The sequence below is a fragment of the Delphinus delphis genome, chromosome 15 (genome assembly GCF_949987515.2).
Source record: "Delphinus delphis chromosome 15, mDelDel1.2, whole genome shotgun sequence".
In the NCBI taxonomy this organism is placed as follows: domain Eukaryota; kingdom Metazoa; phylum Chordata; class Mammalia; order Artiodactyla; family Delphinidae; genus Delphinus; species Delphinus delphis.
The window spans coordinates 28,209,385-28,225,579 of record NC_082697.1 but is presented as its reverse complement, the minus strand read 5'-3'; the positions used below and the strand labels follow the sequence as shown (position 1 = coordinate 28,225,579).

Here is a 16,195-nt window from a genome sequence, read left to right as displayed (position 1 = left end):
GCTGTTCCATGAGGACATGACCCCGGATATGGAGTGGGGTTCCCATGTAATGATCTTGAAAAAGTTGGGAAAAAACCCAAGTGGCCAATGACAGAGGAAGGTTAAGTGAACAGTAGCCTGTCCACTAGACGGAATTACAGGCAGCCATAAAAAACCATCACTGTGAAACTGTAGCAGTCTGGAAATTTTTGCATGGCATAATTTTAAATGATACGGTGGTTAGCAAATAAAATCTGTTTATTGCAAAGCATTTAGAGAAAACAAAAAAGTATAAAAGGAAAATAATAATCTCATAGAATACCATCAAAGATAACTGTGATCAACGTTCTGATGTTAAAATATGAGTGAATAAATACGTAAAATCATACTCAGGTTACTAAGGATATGCGCAAACATTTTGCTTCATTCATTCAGGTGTTGTTATAAAAATAAAAAATTGGAAATATTCTAATTTCCAAGGAAAGGAGGCTGCTGATCCCCTGACGATGAACTCACATGATGACCAAGCCTACACGTAAGGATTATAATTATGGACACAGAAATAGACTACAAGATCAGAGTCAGTTCCTGAGTGATGTTTTCAGTGTGATCCCAAACTTCTAGTTTTGAAAAAAATGTATATCTGATATTAAAGATTAGTAGTAATTAACTGTGAGTAGTAGACTTCCAAGGGATTTTGCTTGTACGTCTTCTATTTGTGTTACTTGTGCAATGAAAAAGCAGGAAAACTGCTTTCAGTATGATCATGACATTGTAAACTAAAACTACGTATAAATAAACAACTGCAAGGTACTATACAAAGCTATAAAACACAACTCTCTTTGGATCATGAATCTAATGGGTTTTTCCTTTTTTTCCTTCTATTTTGGGTATTTTCAGATTTTCTAAACTGGATGCCTATTAAAGAATATTTACAGTATCCCATTTGGTAATAAGAAAATACAGTGCTTGGCGCAGAATAGATGCTCAATAAACATCTGCAGACTGACTGATCTAATCGTCTAGAGAAAAGGCCTAGAATGATAAACATCACGATGTTGAGGTAAGTTACGACTGGGAAATGGGACCAGCGTGGACCAGGGTGGACACGGGGATAGGCATATTTTCTATTTTATAGCAAATAATATATTGAAGTCTCTCTCTCTTTTTTGTAGTGAACATTTGTTGCTTTTGGAAGAATATTAAGCAATGAAATAAAACACGTAAGTTATCTAATGGAAGAAGTCAGCACAGTGGGTGGAACTGCCCCGTGTACTTGTTGTACGAGGAACTCTGTCCACAGGATGCAGGGAGCTCACAGCATGGCTGGACAGTGATGAATTACCAGGATCTGCTGTGAGCCAGGCCCTCAGCTCAGGGCTGCAGAACGGCTGTGTCCTGGCCTCATGGGGCTTGCACACGAGCAGACAAGATAGACTTTAAAGAAACAACTCCAATGCTACATTTGGACTGAGCCTCAACCCTTTAGACAGGGACTCCTGCTGGCACCTCTGACCCCATCTCCTGCCCCCTCCCCATGACCTGCTTCCCCCCACCGCGCCCACTTTGTCCTCCACGAATAGGCCAAGGAGGCTGTGAGAAATGAAGTAAGATGGGGACTGAAACCTGACCATTGGACTTGGAAAAATATTTGATTTTTTTTTTGTACAACAATCATGTGTAGTTTTTGAGATTAAGAAAAGATGAAGACAATTTCATCAGAAGTGAAAAAATAAGCATGGGTGCTTTTCTAATGGAACAAACAAATCAACTTAGAACTGAAACTTGCCGGGAGGGAAACAGGGCCACTGTGATCTCTGGGTGTGATTCCTCCTGCTTCATAAAGATGCAGAGGCAAAGCTGGAATGCACATTTCCCAAGAGCCAGCCTTTCCCTGATGGGTGCTCACTGCCACTTGCATGGGAGCCTGCCTGCTCCTGGAACCAGTGGGTCACCAGGGCAGGGGTCTTGGGGACAGGCTGGAGGTTACCCCTCAGATTTCCACAAACTCAAGGAGGCCGGAGGTCTGGCAGTGCCCAGGGCTCAGCATCCCAAGATGGCATCCACCGCGGCCCCCACAGCTGGGAGAGCTCAGCATCCCCCTTTCCTGACCTCGATCGTTTTCGGCCATCCTCAGGGGGCTGCTGGTTTATCCCCCCAACACAGCAGCACCTCATCAGGTGCTGCCTTTGGTATCTCTGATGTCTCTGTACGAAAGTGTGTAGTGCAGGAGTGTGGATGGGAGTATGCACACAGGAGTGAAAGAGGGCAGATGCAGGAGTGGGTACACGAGTGCACAAGTGCGCCAAGAACAAGTGTTCACACACATGTGCATGGGTGGGCATGTGCACAAGATGCTCGTATGTGCAGGAACGTGCTCTGGTGCAGCTCAGAAGTGTGTCAGAAGAAGACCAGGGACCAGGGGCAGGAGGGGGGCATGAACTGTGCCCAGGAGGGTATCTGAATGTGGGTGTGAACCTGTTGGTGGCATGAGAGGGTCTGTCTGCACCTAAGGTGTGAACAGACAGATATCGGGGAGGGGTGTGAGCATGTGAGTGCATAGAATATGTGTGTGGGTAGGGGAGGATAGGAGCGGGATGTGCGCACGTGTGTGTGTGTGTGTGTGTGTGTGTGTGCGCGCGCGCAGGGAGGGCACGTGTGTGATGGAAATGGTGTATACATGAGTGTGAACGTGAGGGTGTGTGTGCTTTAAGTGCTGGGGAGCAGGGGCCCAGCGTGTGTGGAGACCACTGTCTGTGTACACCGTGTGTCCATGCACCCAAGTGTGTGAGTGTACCCAGTGGTGAACATGCCTGGCACATACAGGGTGGTGAGAGAGGAAGGAGGGCAGGGGAGATGCTTCCCTCAAATCTGGCTCCTGGCGGGAAAGTGCTGCATGGCCCCTGGCACAGGGTCCTGCCCTTGACCAGAGACTCAAACCTTTACTGAGCACCTACTGACTGGGTGCTAGCCGTAGGGCACAGTGGTAAAGAAGCCAGCCTGGAAATGCCCTGCTGAAGCTCATGACCCTGGGTGGGGCAGACGGTCCCCAGGATGCATTCAGGAGGGGGCTGCATGGGTGATGGCTGTGTAGACTCTGCAGTTCCCATTTGGGGAGCTTGGGGCACCGATTTTCCTCTGGAGTCAGAATGATTCATTCATGCCCTTTCAAACCTCACTCTATTGCTAGGCCCTGTCCTAGATGCCACAGGACACAGAGCCAAGTAAGACGGCTCCCCACCATGTGGGGCAGAGTCCCGGACACAGGCAACGATCATGTGCAGGGTGATCAGTGAGCAAGAAGAGGCTTGGGGATAGGGTATTGGAAGAGGGGTGAGATCTGAGAAGACATCCTGGAGGTGGTGGTCCCTGAGCTGCATCTTGAAAGCTGACAGAGGCTGGGGAGAAGGGAAGGCATTCAAGAAGGTGGAATTTTTCTTCCTCTGCACAAAGGTGAGGAGGAGAGAAAAGGGCTTGGCACAATTCAGGGACCAGGGCACAGTCTTTGGGACATGCTCAATGGCTGTGAGCAAGCTGGGGAAGGGCTAGGGACTGGGCTAACCTAGCACCTGAAAGGATGGCTTCAGTTACCATCTGAACAGCAGGTCATCACTGGGAGCAGTCTACTGGTACCCATTGGGTGGAGATGCCCCAGGTTCTGCGGTGGAAACTAGCACCTGCCTTGGAACCAGCACAAAAGAGGATACACATGGCCTTGTGAATAAAGTGGGGGAGGGCCCAGTGGGCCCAGGGTACTTTCTCCTTTACCCCCACTCCAGGCAACTCAGAGAACTGGGTACTGTCCATACCCTTGCAGGGAAAGGGCAGACTCTGGTAGCTCCTTCCATGCAGCAGGTAAACTCCTAAGGTGCCAGGACAGTCCATAGCTTGGGCTCTGGGGCCAGAAGACATTTATATGTCAGCCCTAGTGGAGTGACTTGGTAGAGTCACTTTTCTTCAAGCCTCCACTTTCTCACCTGTAAACAAGGGGGTACCATCGTCTCTCTCCCCAAGGCCCAATGTTCAGTGGTTGGAAGAGCTGGCCTGAGATCTGTACGTTTCCTCGACTCCCATCTTTCTCCTGACCCACAGCCAGCTATTAGCAGAGCTTGCTGCCTCACCTTCCAAGATCTGGCCAGGCTCTGACCTCTCCCTACCACCTCTACTGCACCACCGTCCCTCACCTAGATCCTCATCTCAGCTTCCAAACCGGCTTCCCTGCTCCACCTCACCTCTGTGTAACATGTATCCTCCCTGTAGCCAGAGGAGCCTCTAAAACCTAAGGTAACATCATTCCTTTGTGCAAAACCCTCCTGCACCCTTCACTGTACTCAGAGTGAGGCCCAGGATCCTTGCGGTGGCCCCCAGGGCCCTGCAGTCTTGCTCCCAACCATGCCAGATTCTCTACGCACCTCAGGGCCTTTGCACTTGCCATTCTCTCTGCCTGGCACTCTCATCCCATAGATATCTGCATGTTGGGTGCCTCACCTCCTTCTGGCCTAAGAGGCCTTCCTTGGCGTGGTATATAAAACACTACCCCCCTCGATGTCCCTTGCTCTGCTTTATCTTTCTACAACACATATCACCCTGTATCTACAATACATATCACCTGACATATGACAAGCATTTGTCAATTTCATCAGCATCTATCTCCCTACCCTAGATTTACTTATAAGCCCTCTGAGAGGGATTTCGTTTTGTTCCCTGCAGTTTCCTTCAGGTTTATACCAGTGCCTGGCATTCGTTGAATGCATGTTCTGGTTTGGATTCTAACTCTGCCACTCATGAGACCGCAGGAAGTGTCTTAACCCCTTTGGACTTCTGGTTTCTCATCTGTAGAATGAGAATGATGATGATGATGATAATAATAATAACACTAGGGCTCTTCTAGGATGAAACAGGCTAATGTGTGTAAAGAGCTCAGTGCTGCTCCTGGCACAGAGGAAGCGCTCGTGCAGGGCAGTGTCACCATGCAGTGGATATTTAAGGATGAAGAGGATGACAGAGGATCCCAGCCTTAAGCCTGAGAAGCTAAGGATTCTCTCTGAGGCAGAACTAGCTCTGCCCCAATGTCTGCACAGGACCACTTGGAGCTGGACCTGTGGGCAGGCTATATGCGCTGTTGGCGGGAGGCCGGGGGGGCAGGGAGGGTCAGAGCCCTGGTGAGCATTTGCTAGGTTTAGACGGGATCTGGAGGCAATGAAGAAATGCTTGCAGCGCAGCCCTCTTTGCAAAGCAGCAGGGAAAGAACTATGGATACGTGTGTGTTGTAAGCACCCTTCATGTTCGCCAGGACTGGTGGGGGCCAGGTGAGGCTGGGAGAGCATGCAGGGGCACTAACACCCACCATCCACTTCCTTGACAACCTAAGGACCTCCTTCCCACCTCCCCATTTTGCAGAGGGAGAAGCTGAGGACCGGAAGTGAGGATTGGAGAGGCTGAGAACCCAGGCGGTGTCCTTCCAGGCCCAGCTGTTACTCTAGGACAGGCCCTGGTGCTGCCCGGCCACGACCTCATGGGTACAACGTGTGGATGAGGTCACATAACAGGGAGCCCTCATTTATTTAACCGTCATGACGGCCTAGTGAAGCAAGTGCTGTTGTCACCAGCCCCTTCCTATAGGTAAGGACGCTGAGACCCTGAGAGGCAGGGAAGGGGCAGAGGCAGGACTCAAAACACTGAGGTCAGTCACGTGCGATCTCTTCCCCCTGTGACTGGGTCCCCTCTGGCTCAGGATTCTGGATTCTCAGGCTATCACGGACGTACACACGTTTTCCCAGCTGAGATAACGGCCCCCTTAAAAGGAACGCACATTTATTAAATGACATTTGCCAAGGTTTCAGCACACTCTGCTGCCCACAGCAGACAGTCTCCGGACAAGATTTTTCCCCAAGCTGACACTATCCGCTGATGCCTTTTATAGTGCTTTTTGCAGTTCACAAAAGCACTTTCCACAGCTCTTAATTCCCTTAACCCTCAACAGTCCCTGTGCAGGAGGAAAGAGTGGTAGCATTTCCGTTTTACAGATGAGGAAACTGAGGCTCAAAGCAGGGCAAGACACCTGCTCCAGAGCACACGGCCAAGAAGTAGCACATGCTGGATTCACTCAGGAATGTGCCCCAAAGTGGGTACCTCTCCACTGCCTCCCCTGCTAGAGAGGGGGTCTGGGGTACCATCAAGATGAAGGGTGAGAGAGGCATCCTGGCTGGAGCATCTGAGCTGGAAGGGACCAGCAGGAGAGCAGCCAAGCTGAGCCTCCACTTCACAGAAGGGGAAACTGAGGCCCAGAGGGGCAGTGTAGTGAGTTCCAAGTCCTGGCTGGTAAGTGATGGAGCAGGACCTCCACCTGCTCTGTAGAGCTCCAACCATAAAATGGTGATCACACAGAGATAACAGTAATAGTAATGACGGTTAATGAGCATTGAGCACGGGTATTATCAGGAGCACGACAGGCTTCACCAGCCTCCGCAGGGACCCGGCAACACAGGCTGTCATCACCCCCACTTCACAGAGGGCAAGGCTGAGGCTCAGAGAGGTACAGCCACTTGGCCAAGGTCACAGGGCTGCGGAGCAGTCTGACTCCACCCACAACTTCACCCACTGCACCACACAGCCTTGTGCAATGAAGGACCCACTGGGGGAGGCTGGCACTGAGTCAGGCCCTCCAAACCAAATCAAGGCCAAAAGGGCGTAGCACGAACTGTGTCATGTTTCATGGTTTGCCTGCTCGTTCACCAGGGTGTCTACACTGGGGCAAGCTGTTCTATATAGCCAGAGTTTAAGTACCAATCCCAGGGTTTCTGGGCCCCTACCTCCATCCCAGCTGGCACTGATATTTTGTGCTTCCTGATATTTTAGGGATCCCTATTTCAGCACGATAGACAGGGATTTGCAGTGTGGTCATGGCCCCCGTTACAGAGGTAGGACTGTGTAGTGGTTAGAGCACAGGTTTGCTTTCCAACCAGGGTTACTGCCTGTGTGACCTCATGGCTCTGAGCTCCCTTTTGAAAATGAGTGTCTTTCTTCATTCAACCAATATGTATTAATCTGCCTACTGTTACCAGGCCCTGTGTAAGGTCCCAGGAGGCCCAGCAGTGAATAAGACGTAGTTCCTACTCTCATGTAGCTTATATTCTAGTGGGAGAGACAGGGCTGAAATAATTAAACAAATATAGAAATGGTTAGGAGTGCAAACGAATTTGGTGCCACGATAGAGAATAACAAGCAGAACCACTTTTAGAATGGGGCAGTTGTAAAAGGCATCTCCGAGGAGGTGAGATTGCAACTGAAACCTGAAGAATGCAAAGACCAAGGAAGGTGTTCCAATAGGCGAGAACAGCAAGTGCAAAAGCCCTGGGGTAGGAAAGCAGCTGGTGCATATGAAGGCCAGAAAGAAGACTGCTGTGGCTGAAGCCCATGGAGGAAGGCAAGTGTGGTACTGGTTGGGGCTGGAGAGATGGATGTGATCCCGAAAATGCCATGTCTCATGGATCATTGTAAGGAGTTTGATTTTATTCTAAGGGCAGAGTGGGAACCACTGAAAAGTTTGGAGAAGGACAAAGAGGATTTGATTCACTCCAGCTGCTATGGGTAAAGAAACTGGAGGGGGTAAGAGTGAAAACAGGAAAGCAGTGATGAGGATACTACAGTGTTCAGTGGTCTGAGCGCAAATCCTACCTCTGCACTTATAAGCTGTCTGAGCGCAAATCCTACCTCTGCACTTATAAGACCTTAGGTAAGTCACTTCACCTCTCTGAATCTCTCTTTCTTCATATGTCCAATGGTATAATAACAGTTCCCATCTTACAGAACTGTGTGGTGAGAATTAAATGAGATGGTGTACAGAGTAGTGATCATACCACATGACCTCACATGTTCAATGTCAAGTGCTCAGTGAACCAGATCCTACTTGGTCTGGCCCTGACCTCTCCTAACTCCCCTACTGCCTATCTCCCTTAAGTCCAGACTCACTGGCTATTCCTGGAACACAGTTAACCCATCCCAGCCTCAGGGCCTTTGCACTTGCTTCTCCTTCTGTGTGGCCTGCTCTTCCCCTGATATTCTCATGGTTGCTCCCTCAGTTTTATGCAGGCTTCTGCTCCTCAGAGATGCCCTCCCTCTCTCCCCACTCAACCTTCTATTCCCTCGACCTGCTTTAGTTCTCTTCACGGCACTTGTCTCCACCTGACATAATGTTTACTTGGGTCTGTTTTTCCTTCCTCACTAGTGTCAGTGCCATGAGAGCAGGTATTTTTGTCTGTTTGCAGTTGTATCCCTAGCACCTAGAGCCACCTCTGGCACATAGATGCTCAAAAATATTTGTTGAATGAATATTTGTGATTAAAATGACCATAATAAGGACAGAAAAATGGTTGAGTAAACCAAGCCTTGGATCCAGCTTTATTTAACTCTCACTGGTTATGTGGCCTTGGGAGGAGTCCAACTCAGCTTTGGGAATCTCAGTTTCCTAACCCATAAAATGGGGATGAAGGATTCTATGCTTTTTGGCTCACTGTAGGATTAGACAATGGCTCACATCCAAGCATTGATGGACGAAATGATGCCTGATGTCTACCATTTGCTTTACAATCCTCCCTCCTGCCCCACCCCCAGAAAAATGAGGGGCAGGTGAAACACGAATGGCCGATGACTGTTGAAGCTGGGGTTCCTCACACCATTCCTCATCTCGCAAACGTTTGAAATTTTCCAAAATAAAAAGATAAGGAAGAGGCAGCACACATCCACAGCTCAGCTAGTCCCTAGCACACCATGCACTACTTTTTTCCAGCATGGGCCGCCACTTCTGGAGGACAATGTGGGCTCTGAAGAATGAGGGCACTAGAACCCACCGTGGCATCGTCACCCACACGCTCCGGCTCCGGGCCCCTAGCCTAAAGGCTCATCCCTCACTCCTGGCTTCCAATCTCCCCCTGATCTGGGCACCTGATCTCCCTCAGCTCCTGGCTTACTCTGCAGCCATCTCACACTCTGCGCCCCCAGTCGGACGTGCCAGGAAATCTCACAGACACAAAGAACCAATTCTGTAGAATGGCCAGCTTCCACCTCAGCTGTTCTGCATCTCTCTGGACTGAGGGCCTGGCAGGACACCTGGCAGGGAAAATCCACCTTGCGGAGGGCTCCATCAAAAGACCTGTCCCAGGAACGCCCAAGTTAACAGAAAAGCAGTTTCAGTTGTGAAAACAGATGATTCCTTCTTCAGTACGGGACAGAAACACATCTTGGGAACACCCGCCGCCTCTGCCTCCCAGAAGGATACACTGATTGACAGAAATATGCGAGGAGTGCCAAGAGGGCAGGATGCCAGTACCCCAGGGCCTCAGTGTTTCTACCTGTCAGGGCGAGGTGACGCCTAGTGAGCGTACATCATGGGTGCTATGGTCATCCTGACTCTGCCACTTACTGTGTGGCCTTGAGCAAGTTGCTCTGTTTCTCTGAGCCTAGTTTCCTCACTGGTCAGATGGATTTGATTACAACCATGCACATCACCCAGGGTAACTGTGAGTCCCACTGGGATCATACATGCCCAGTGCTGAGCCCAGTAAGTGGCCAGAAACAATGTTTCCCATTATTATTACTTTGGTATTTTCCAGGGAATTTGGGATCCTGTCAGATTTCTAGCTTTAACGATGGAAACTTCCAGCACAGCTCAGTTTTAAAGAGCCTTGGCCTGGATGACAGGGGGCTTGGCATGCCACCCAGGCCCTGCCAGGGACCTGCTGTGTGAGCCTGGCCGGTCCCTTCCTCCCTCAGGCCTGTAGTTTTCTCAGCTGCACAAAGAGGTGCTGACTGATGGCTCTCGCTGGCCCCCTCCTGCTTTCCTGGTCTAGGAATCGGCAATTCCAGCCCTGTGGATCCAGACAGAGACACCTAGAGGCAGGCTGTGCCCACGGTGGCCGCTCAGTCCCAGTAACTATTCCATCACACCAGCTGGTCGGTCTCTGCGCAACTTGTCCTCCCCAACCGCACAAAAGCCACAGGGAAAAGTGCCAATCTCGTGTTCATTCTCAACAGCTTTTGTTGTTCTGTGAGCACCTACTGTGTGCAAGGAGCTGTGCTGGGTGCTTTCCAACATCAGTCCCACTCCCATAGATGAGAATACCCAAAGAACGAAACAATGACGATTACAACACTGGTTGAACGTAACGTGCAGTAAACTGGTACTGAGCGCTTACTACCTGCCAGGCATGGCTTCAAGTGTTATACATGGGTTGGCTGACTTAGTGTCTGAAATACAGTTGTTGATGTCAACTCCATTTTACAGGTGAGGAAACCGAAACACAGAGCTCAACAAATTGTCCAGGTAGGGTATGCTGTGTCTGTATGTGGAGAGGCTACAATGCAGAACCACTATGTGAACCAGAGTTAAACATGCACTCATATGTGATAAAGCAAGGGGAAAGTGATAAGTAGCTTTAGATAAATCCTGGGGTGAACTTTCAGAGGAGGAAGAGATCCCACGGAACATGAGGCAGCACAAATGGAAGGCTGAGTAGGATTCTGACATATGAAGATAGGGACGTACAGGGAAGGGCATCTCTGGTGGCAGGAATAGCATAAGTGAAGGCACAGAGATGAGAAAGTTCAGCTGAGGGTGTGGATTTGTACGAAGGCATTTACCAAACTGGGTTAGGCCGCGTGTTAATGGGCATTAAACAAACCCAATGCTTCTTGTTCATATGTCTAGGGAACCCTGGAGCAAACAAGGCCTGGCTGGGGCTTCTACAACTGCAGGCCTTCTCAGGGTCTCTTAGATGCCAATGCACTTGAGCTGCCAGGAAAGCTTTGGCTGCAGGGAGGAAGCCTGGTCGTTTAGAAGCATCTCAACAGGTCAGCTCTTTGGAAAACATGTAGCTGAGGAATAGGGCCTGTCAGGGAGGGAGCCCAGGCCTTGTTGTAGGTTTTTTTTTTTAAAAAAAGAAAACTTGGACCCACTCAACAGTTTTGAGCAGGGGAGTGACATGATTAGAATTGTGTTGACAGACCAGAAATCTGAGCACATTAAAAAGAGGCGGAGCGGGGGGCACCTTCCATCAGTCCAGGACTACAAATAAGAAAATAATCTGTCGCACGGAGCCATTGGAAGCAGCAAGCGAGCGTGTGTGGGATCTGTACAACAGTTTTAGACTGCCTTCCTCTCACACACCCCCTCTCCATCTGTCGCAAAGGGCACCAGGAAGATGCAGGGAGGAAGATTCCAGCTCTGGGGCCTCCAGAGCTCAGCTGTCCAGATCGGGGGCTCTGATGGGAGCCACACTGCTCCCAGAGCTGTCATTTATGAGGACCAAGGGGCTGCCAGTGCTTGCATCCTCTGGGCGCTTTCAGAGAAATGACCATGGCTCAGTTAACAACTTCTGCCCCAGAAGGAACCCTTCCACAAACCTCTGTCTGAGCTGGGTGGGGGCCCCTCTGGTTCTCTTCAGCTTGGACTAAGTAACCCTGATTAAGTCATTGAATTTCCTCCCTCAAAGGCTGCCTAGCCATGAGGCCAGGATTCAAAATCCAGGCTCCCTACCACTTACTGCTTGGACAGGTTACTTCCCCAGTTCTGGACTTTATTTTCCTCATCTGCAAAATGGGGATAACAGCCAACTCATGCTTTGCTTCGCTGATTGATGGGATTATGCAGATGAGGCGCTCAGCACACAGCCTGGAATACAGGTAACATTCAAGGAACATTGGTTCTCCTCCCTTCTCTCAACACACGGTTCCCATCAGGACTTCATACGTGCCGGATGAATCACACCACGAGTCTCCACGGGGTTGGTAAAGGAATAATTAATGGCAAGAAAGTACCCAGAGAACACCAAGGCCTTAAAGGACCTTCCACAGACTGAGTTCTTTGGGGCCAAGCACTCCGCCCCCCTTTCTCTTCTTGTGAAACAGGAAGTGAGATGAACTTCACCACTTAGGGAAGTACAGAGGAGTCACCAGCATGCTACCCTCTTCCGACAGGTGAGAGGTTCAGCAGAGGGCCAGCTGTCCCCCAAAGCCTGACCCCCATTTTGGCCTGGCCTTCTCCAAGTCAGAGCGAGGAGTGAATGGGGGTTTATCTGAAGTCTGTTCAGCAGGGGTCCCAGAGGTCGCCAGACCTAGGTGGGGCCAAAGTGAGGAGCCTGCAGGCTCAGTGTCAGGCACCGCTGCTGTGCTGCAGAATCCGGCTGCCCAGCTGTCCCCACCCCGGCCCCTTGCCCTTCTGCCAGCCTCACGATCTCCCTCGGTGAAGCTGTTTGAGGAAACAGGCCTCACGTTGGCTCCAAGAACACAGGTTGGTGACTTCGCCGCCTCTTTTCAGAATTTCCCTTTGGCAGCATCTGTGCTGAGAGCAATCTTTAGAAACTTCTTTCCCTGTCTCCCCCAACCAAGATAATTCCCATGACCAGCCCCCTCCAAACAGTGATCATGTGAAGCCACAGCAGTCATGTGACACTGCCCAGGCTGACAGTTCTGCCAGAGACACTAGTAGTCATTCAATCCAAAGCTGTCTTCCTAAGCCTGACATTTGAGTTTCGCAAACAAATCCATTTTCTTAGAAAATTGGACAACTGCCTCCTTCTACCTTCCTGCCCTTCTGTCCTGCCTCTCTTGTGCTTTGTCATAAAGCCCATGCCTGGAGCCCTGGGAGAAGGGTCTGAAGGCCCATCCTTCAGCCAGACCAGGTGAATTCCATGCCACGGGCGAGGGTGACCGGGACCCTGTAGAACCGAGTGAAGGATGCTGGGATGCTTGAGCTCTGGCGGTGACACCCCCTCCCCACCACCCTCAACCAAGAAGTTTATTCTTACCTCCTAAGATTTATTTATTTCCAAGTTAATCTTTGCCCGTCTGCTGCTCCCACTTTTTCAGGCTATTGATACTGAATGGATTGGAACAGAAGTTTTATGGCCTAAACTTTACCATTTTATAGATTGTTTTTATAGGCAAAACGGGGAGAATTTCCTCCCGAGAAGGGTGTTGGTGTTCCCAGGTAGCCCTGGGAAAGGCAGCTGCCCACTCATTAATCAGCATCACCCCTCATTTGCCAGGGATGGAACCACGGGGTCCTGGTTAGAGAAGGCTCTGGAATAGACATTTAGAAATTAACTTGGACCCAGTTCCCTGCTTCAGGAAAATTAAGCGCTTGAGAGAGACCCTCGTGCACTTCCAGGCCAGGAAGGACGGCAGGGCAGGGCCTCAGACTTTTGCTGGGTGTAAATGGCCGGCTCAGGCAGGAAGGAGTAGATCGGAGATGCCACCGGCTCACCAGAGAGCCATGAAATCTATCAGGACCTCCTCTTGTCCAGCGAGGACCCAACTGTAATTGAAAGACTGGGAGAGGGGAGGTGGGGGGATGGCTGCGTGGGTTCCGGGGATCAGGGGAAACTGCGGGGCAGAGAGAAGCTGCTGTCCACCCCCACTACTCCCTCCACCCACTGTTTGCTAGTTCTCCGTTTCTCACAGCTATCAGATGGTTACCAGTCTCTAGGCAAATGCAGGAGGGGGGAGGTGCATACTGAGCTCATCTTTACCTCCTTCCTCAGGGGAGGGGAGGTGCAGAGACCCCTCTGCTGACAACACGGCTTCAAGGAGCCAAAAAAACAAGATCCCCATTCTCCCTCCAACAACTCCTTTAACGCAGTTTCTCCACCCCCCACCCCCTCCCAGGATACTCAGGGTGCTGCAAAACCCCTTTAAGAAGCAGGGCTCCTGAATGGTGACCTCACCTCTTGGCGAACACACGGTAGACTTCTGAGCCCGCCTGCTGGATACAGCCAGGTGTTTGATGTAGGCCAACAAAAAGACACGCTCAGAGCCACAGGTAACAGCCCCACAGAGCACCTGAGCTGCAGGGAGTTGCCTGGAAGCCTGGGGAAGGGAGGAGGAAGGAGGAGGGGCCGGAGAGCAGCAGGGAGCACGACCATCCAGCAAGAGGCTTTGGCAACCACGGGGACAATCCGCCGTGTTTCCACATCAGGATCTGTGGATTGCAGCAGCTCACCCCAGGGTTACCCTGGCCTCCCTTCCTCTCTCTCCCCCATACTAACACTGTTTTACTCTGCGCACAAGAGGGATAGCTCACTCTTCCCTAATTGCAACAGCCTGCTTCTGTTCCATCCCGTCAGTACTGGAAGGACCTCTGCCCCTTCTCTTAGACCCTGAAGTCAAACATGTGGAAAACATAAGAGCTTCTAGAGAAGCCAGGGGCGCCTTGCTCTGAAAGCTTCTGACAGCCTGCCTCCGCCAACAGATTGGGCAGGGGCTGGTGAACCAACTCATCTGGGTCTGTCCTGCTGCCCAGCATAGTGTCGCACAGTCAGAGTCGAGAGACACTGTGTTCCATCCTTGGCTGTGTGACCTTGGGCAAGTCGTTGTCCCTCTCTGGGCCTCAGTTTCCGCATCTGTAACCCTGGTTACGGGCACCTCTCCCCCATACTGCTCGACATTAGCCGAGTGGCGGTCTGAGAGGCCTGAACCCGCAATCTGGGGACGGCAGCGGTGGGGGGTGGGGGTGCTTACCTGACCAGGCGCTGGACGCAGCGAGCAGCAGGCAGAGCAGCGGCCTGAGGCGGCCGGGGGCCGGGCGGGCGGGCTCCATGGGCCGCGGCTGCGGAGCGAGGAGGGAGAGCGGCCGTGAGTGCGCGCTCGGGCGGGCGCGGACTGGAGCGGGGAAATGACTAAGGCTCCCCCCTCTCCTCTCCTCGCGGCCGGGTCCCCCCCCCTCCCCGGTACGGGCGCCTGGAGCGGCTTAGGAGCCGCCGTTAGCGCCGCGATTTTCGGAGAACCCCCGCCCCCCGGAGAGATCGAGAGGCGGAGAGGGGGAGAGACCCCAAGCACGCGAGAAACGAAGCCAGGGACGGCCCGAAAGAAGCCGCAGGAGAGGGAAACAGACCCAAGGGAGCCAGGCAGAGAGCCAGAGACACAGAGAGGCGAGAGAGGGGGAGAGAGCGAGCGAGCGAGCGAGCTCGGAGTGAGCAAGGCGGCGCGCAGATCGAGACAGCGCGGGAGAGGGAGGACCGACGCGAGGGCAGGGCGAGGGGCAGCGGGCCCGGCCGCCCCCGCCGCTGCCCACCTGCCCCGCCCGGGCTCCTTGCGGCGCCGTGGCTCGCCTCCTCTGGCCCATAGTCCCGGCCACGGCCCCCGCCCTCCTTCCCCTCCCCCTCCTCCCGCCGGCCGCGCGGGAAGCTGCGGGGCTCCAGCCCGGCCGGCACCTCAGCCGAACGCCCGCCGGCTGCGCGCCCCGGGAGGGAGGGCGGCGCGCGCGGCCCCGGCACCCCCGCACACCGGCCCGGGCCCAGGCTGCGGCCCCCGCCGGGGGCGCCCCTCTCGGCTCAGGACTGGACGAGCCCGGGCTCCGACAATATGCCAGTTCAGAAGCCCGCGCGGCGGCCCCGGGCCCCGAACCGCCTCCCCCTCACCGCCTCCCCCTCGCCCCCTCCCTCGGCCAGCCGGGCTCGGACCTGCGCCGCCGGGCCGGCGAGGGCTGCGAGACGGTGGAAGAGCCGCCGGAGCTGCCCAGAGCCCGGGCCCCTCGCTCCACTTTGCGCAAACTTGTTTTTCTAAGGTCAGCGCCGCGAGCCGGTTACATCGTCCTCTTAAGGTGGACTGGGGAAGTTGCGGCCGGCCTCCCCTCGCCTCCGGACTCCGGCCGCGGGAGGCTGGAGGCGGCGAAGGAGCGGGGGAGTGAATGAAGGGGGAGCCTGCCTTTCGCCCCTCCCCAGTGGCCCTGCTCCTGTGCCCCAAAGCCGAGGGCCCCTCTCGGGGTGGGTGAGGGCCAGAGGGGCCCCGATTCTTTCAGAGCTGGGCCGAGGTGAAGGAAAAGCAGGAAGTAAGTGAAGGTAGGGGGAAGGGGGGAGGAAGGAGAGAGTGATGGTACAAAAATAGCGTGTGTGTAGGAAGGACTTCAGTACCGCCTGGAAAAGCTCGCGGGGAGGAGAGGGAGTAGAAGAGGGGCTGTGGCCAGGAAACCCGAAGGGAAGGGTCCGGGCCTCCCTGGGCAAGTGGGCTTTTTTAGCGAGGTTCCTCTCTGTCAAGGATGGCTGATTCAGGGGTGCGGAAGGCCCAGGCAGGGGTGCGGGGCCAGGGGGAACTTGAAGGCCTGGGCTTCAGGAAGATGGCCGGTGGTGAGGAAGATGAGGGGATGGGAGGAGAGCAGGGGCCAGAGGTCTGGAGACAGGACAGAGCCTGCTGGTGAGAAAAAAGCAACGATTCTCCCTTTCTC

General features: G+C 52.9%; 1 protein-coding gene across 4 annotated transcripts in view; it reads right to left on the bottom strand.

The window, feature by feature from the left end:
• Positions 1 to 15,774, bottom strand: part of LOC132437741 (tyrosine-protein phosphatase non-receptor type substrate 1) — a 41,618-nt gene extending 25,844 nt beyond the window's left edge. For 2 of the 4 annotated variants that reach the window (XM_060031103.1, XM_060031106.1), the window contains exons 1-2: positions 15,047 to 15,111; positions 14,494 to 14,581 (exon numbers count right to left, since the gene is read on the bottom strand). In XM_060031103.1, the coding sequence (XP_059887086.1) occupies positions 14,494 to 14,581; positions 15,047 to 15,097 (139 nt within the window). In that variant the 5' untranslated portion in view covers positions 15,098 to 15,111. Of the gene's footprint in view, positions 1 to 14,493; positions 14,582 to 15,046; positions 15,112 to 15,185; positions 15,289 to 15,434 lie in introns of those variants that run through there. The other 2 variants (XM_060031104.1, XM_060031105.2) reach the window with 2 other exon arrangements.
• Between the last annotated feature and the right edge of the window lie 421 nt (positions 15,775 to 16,195).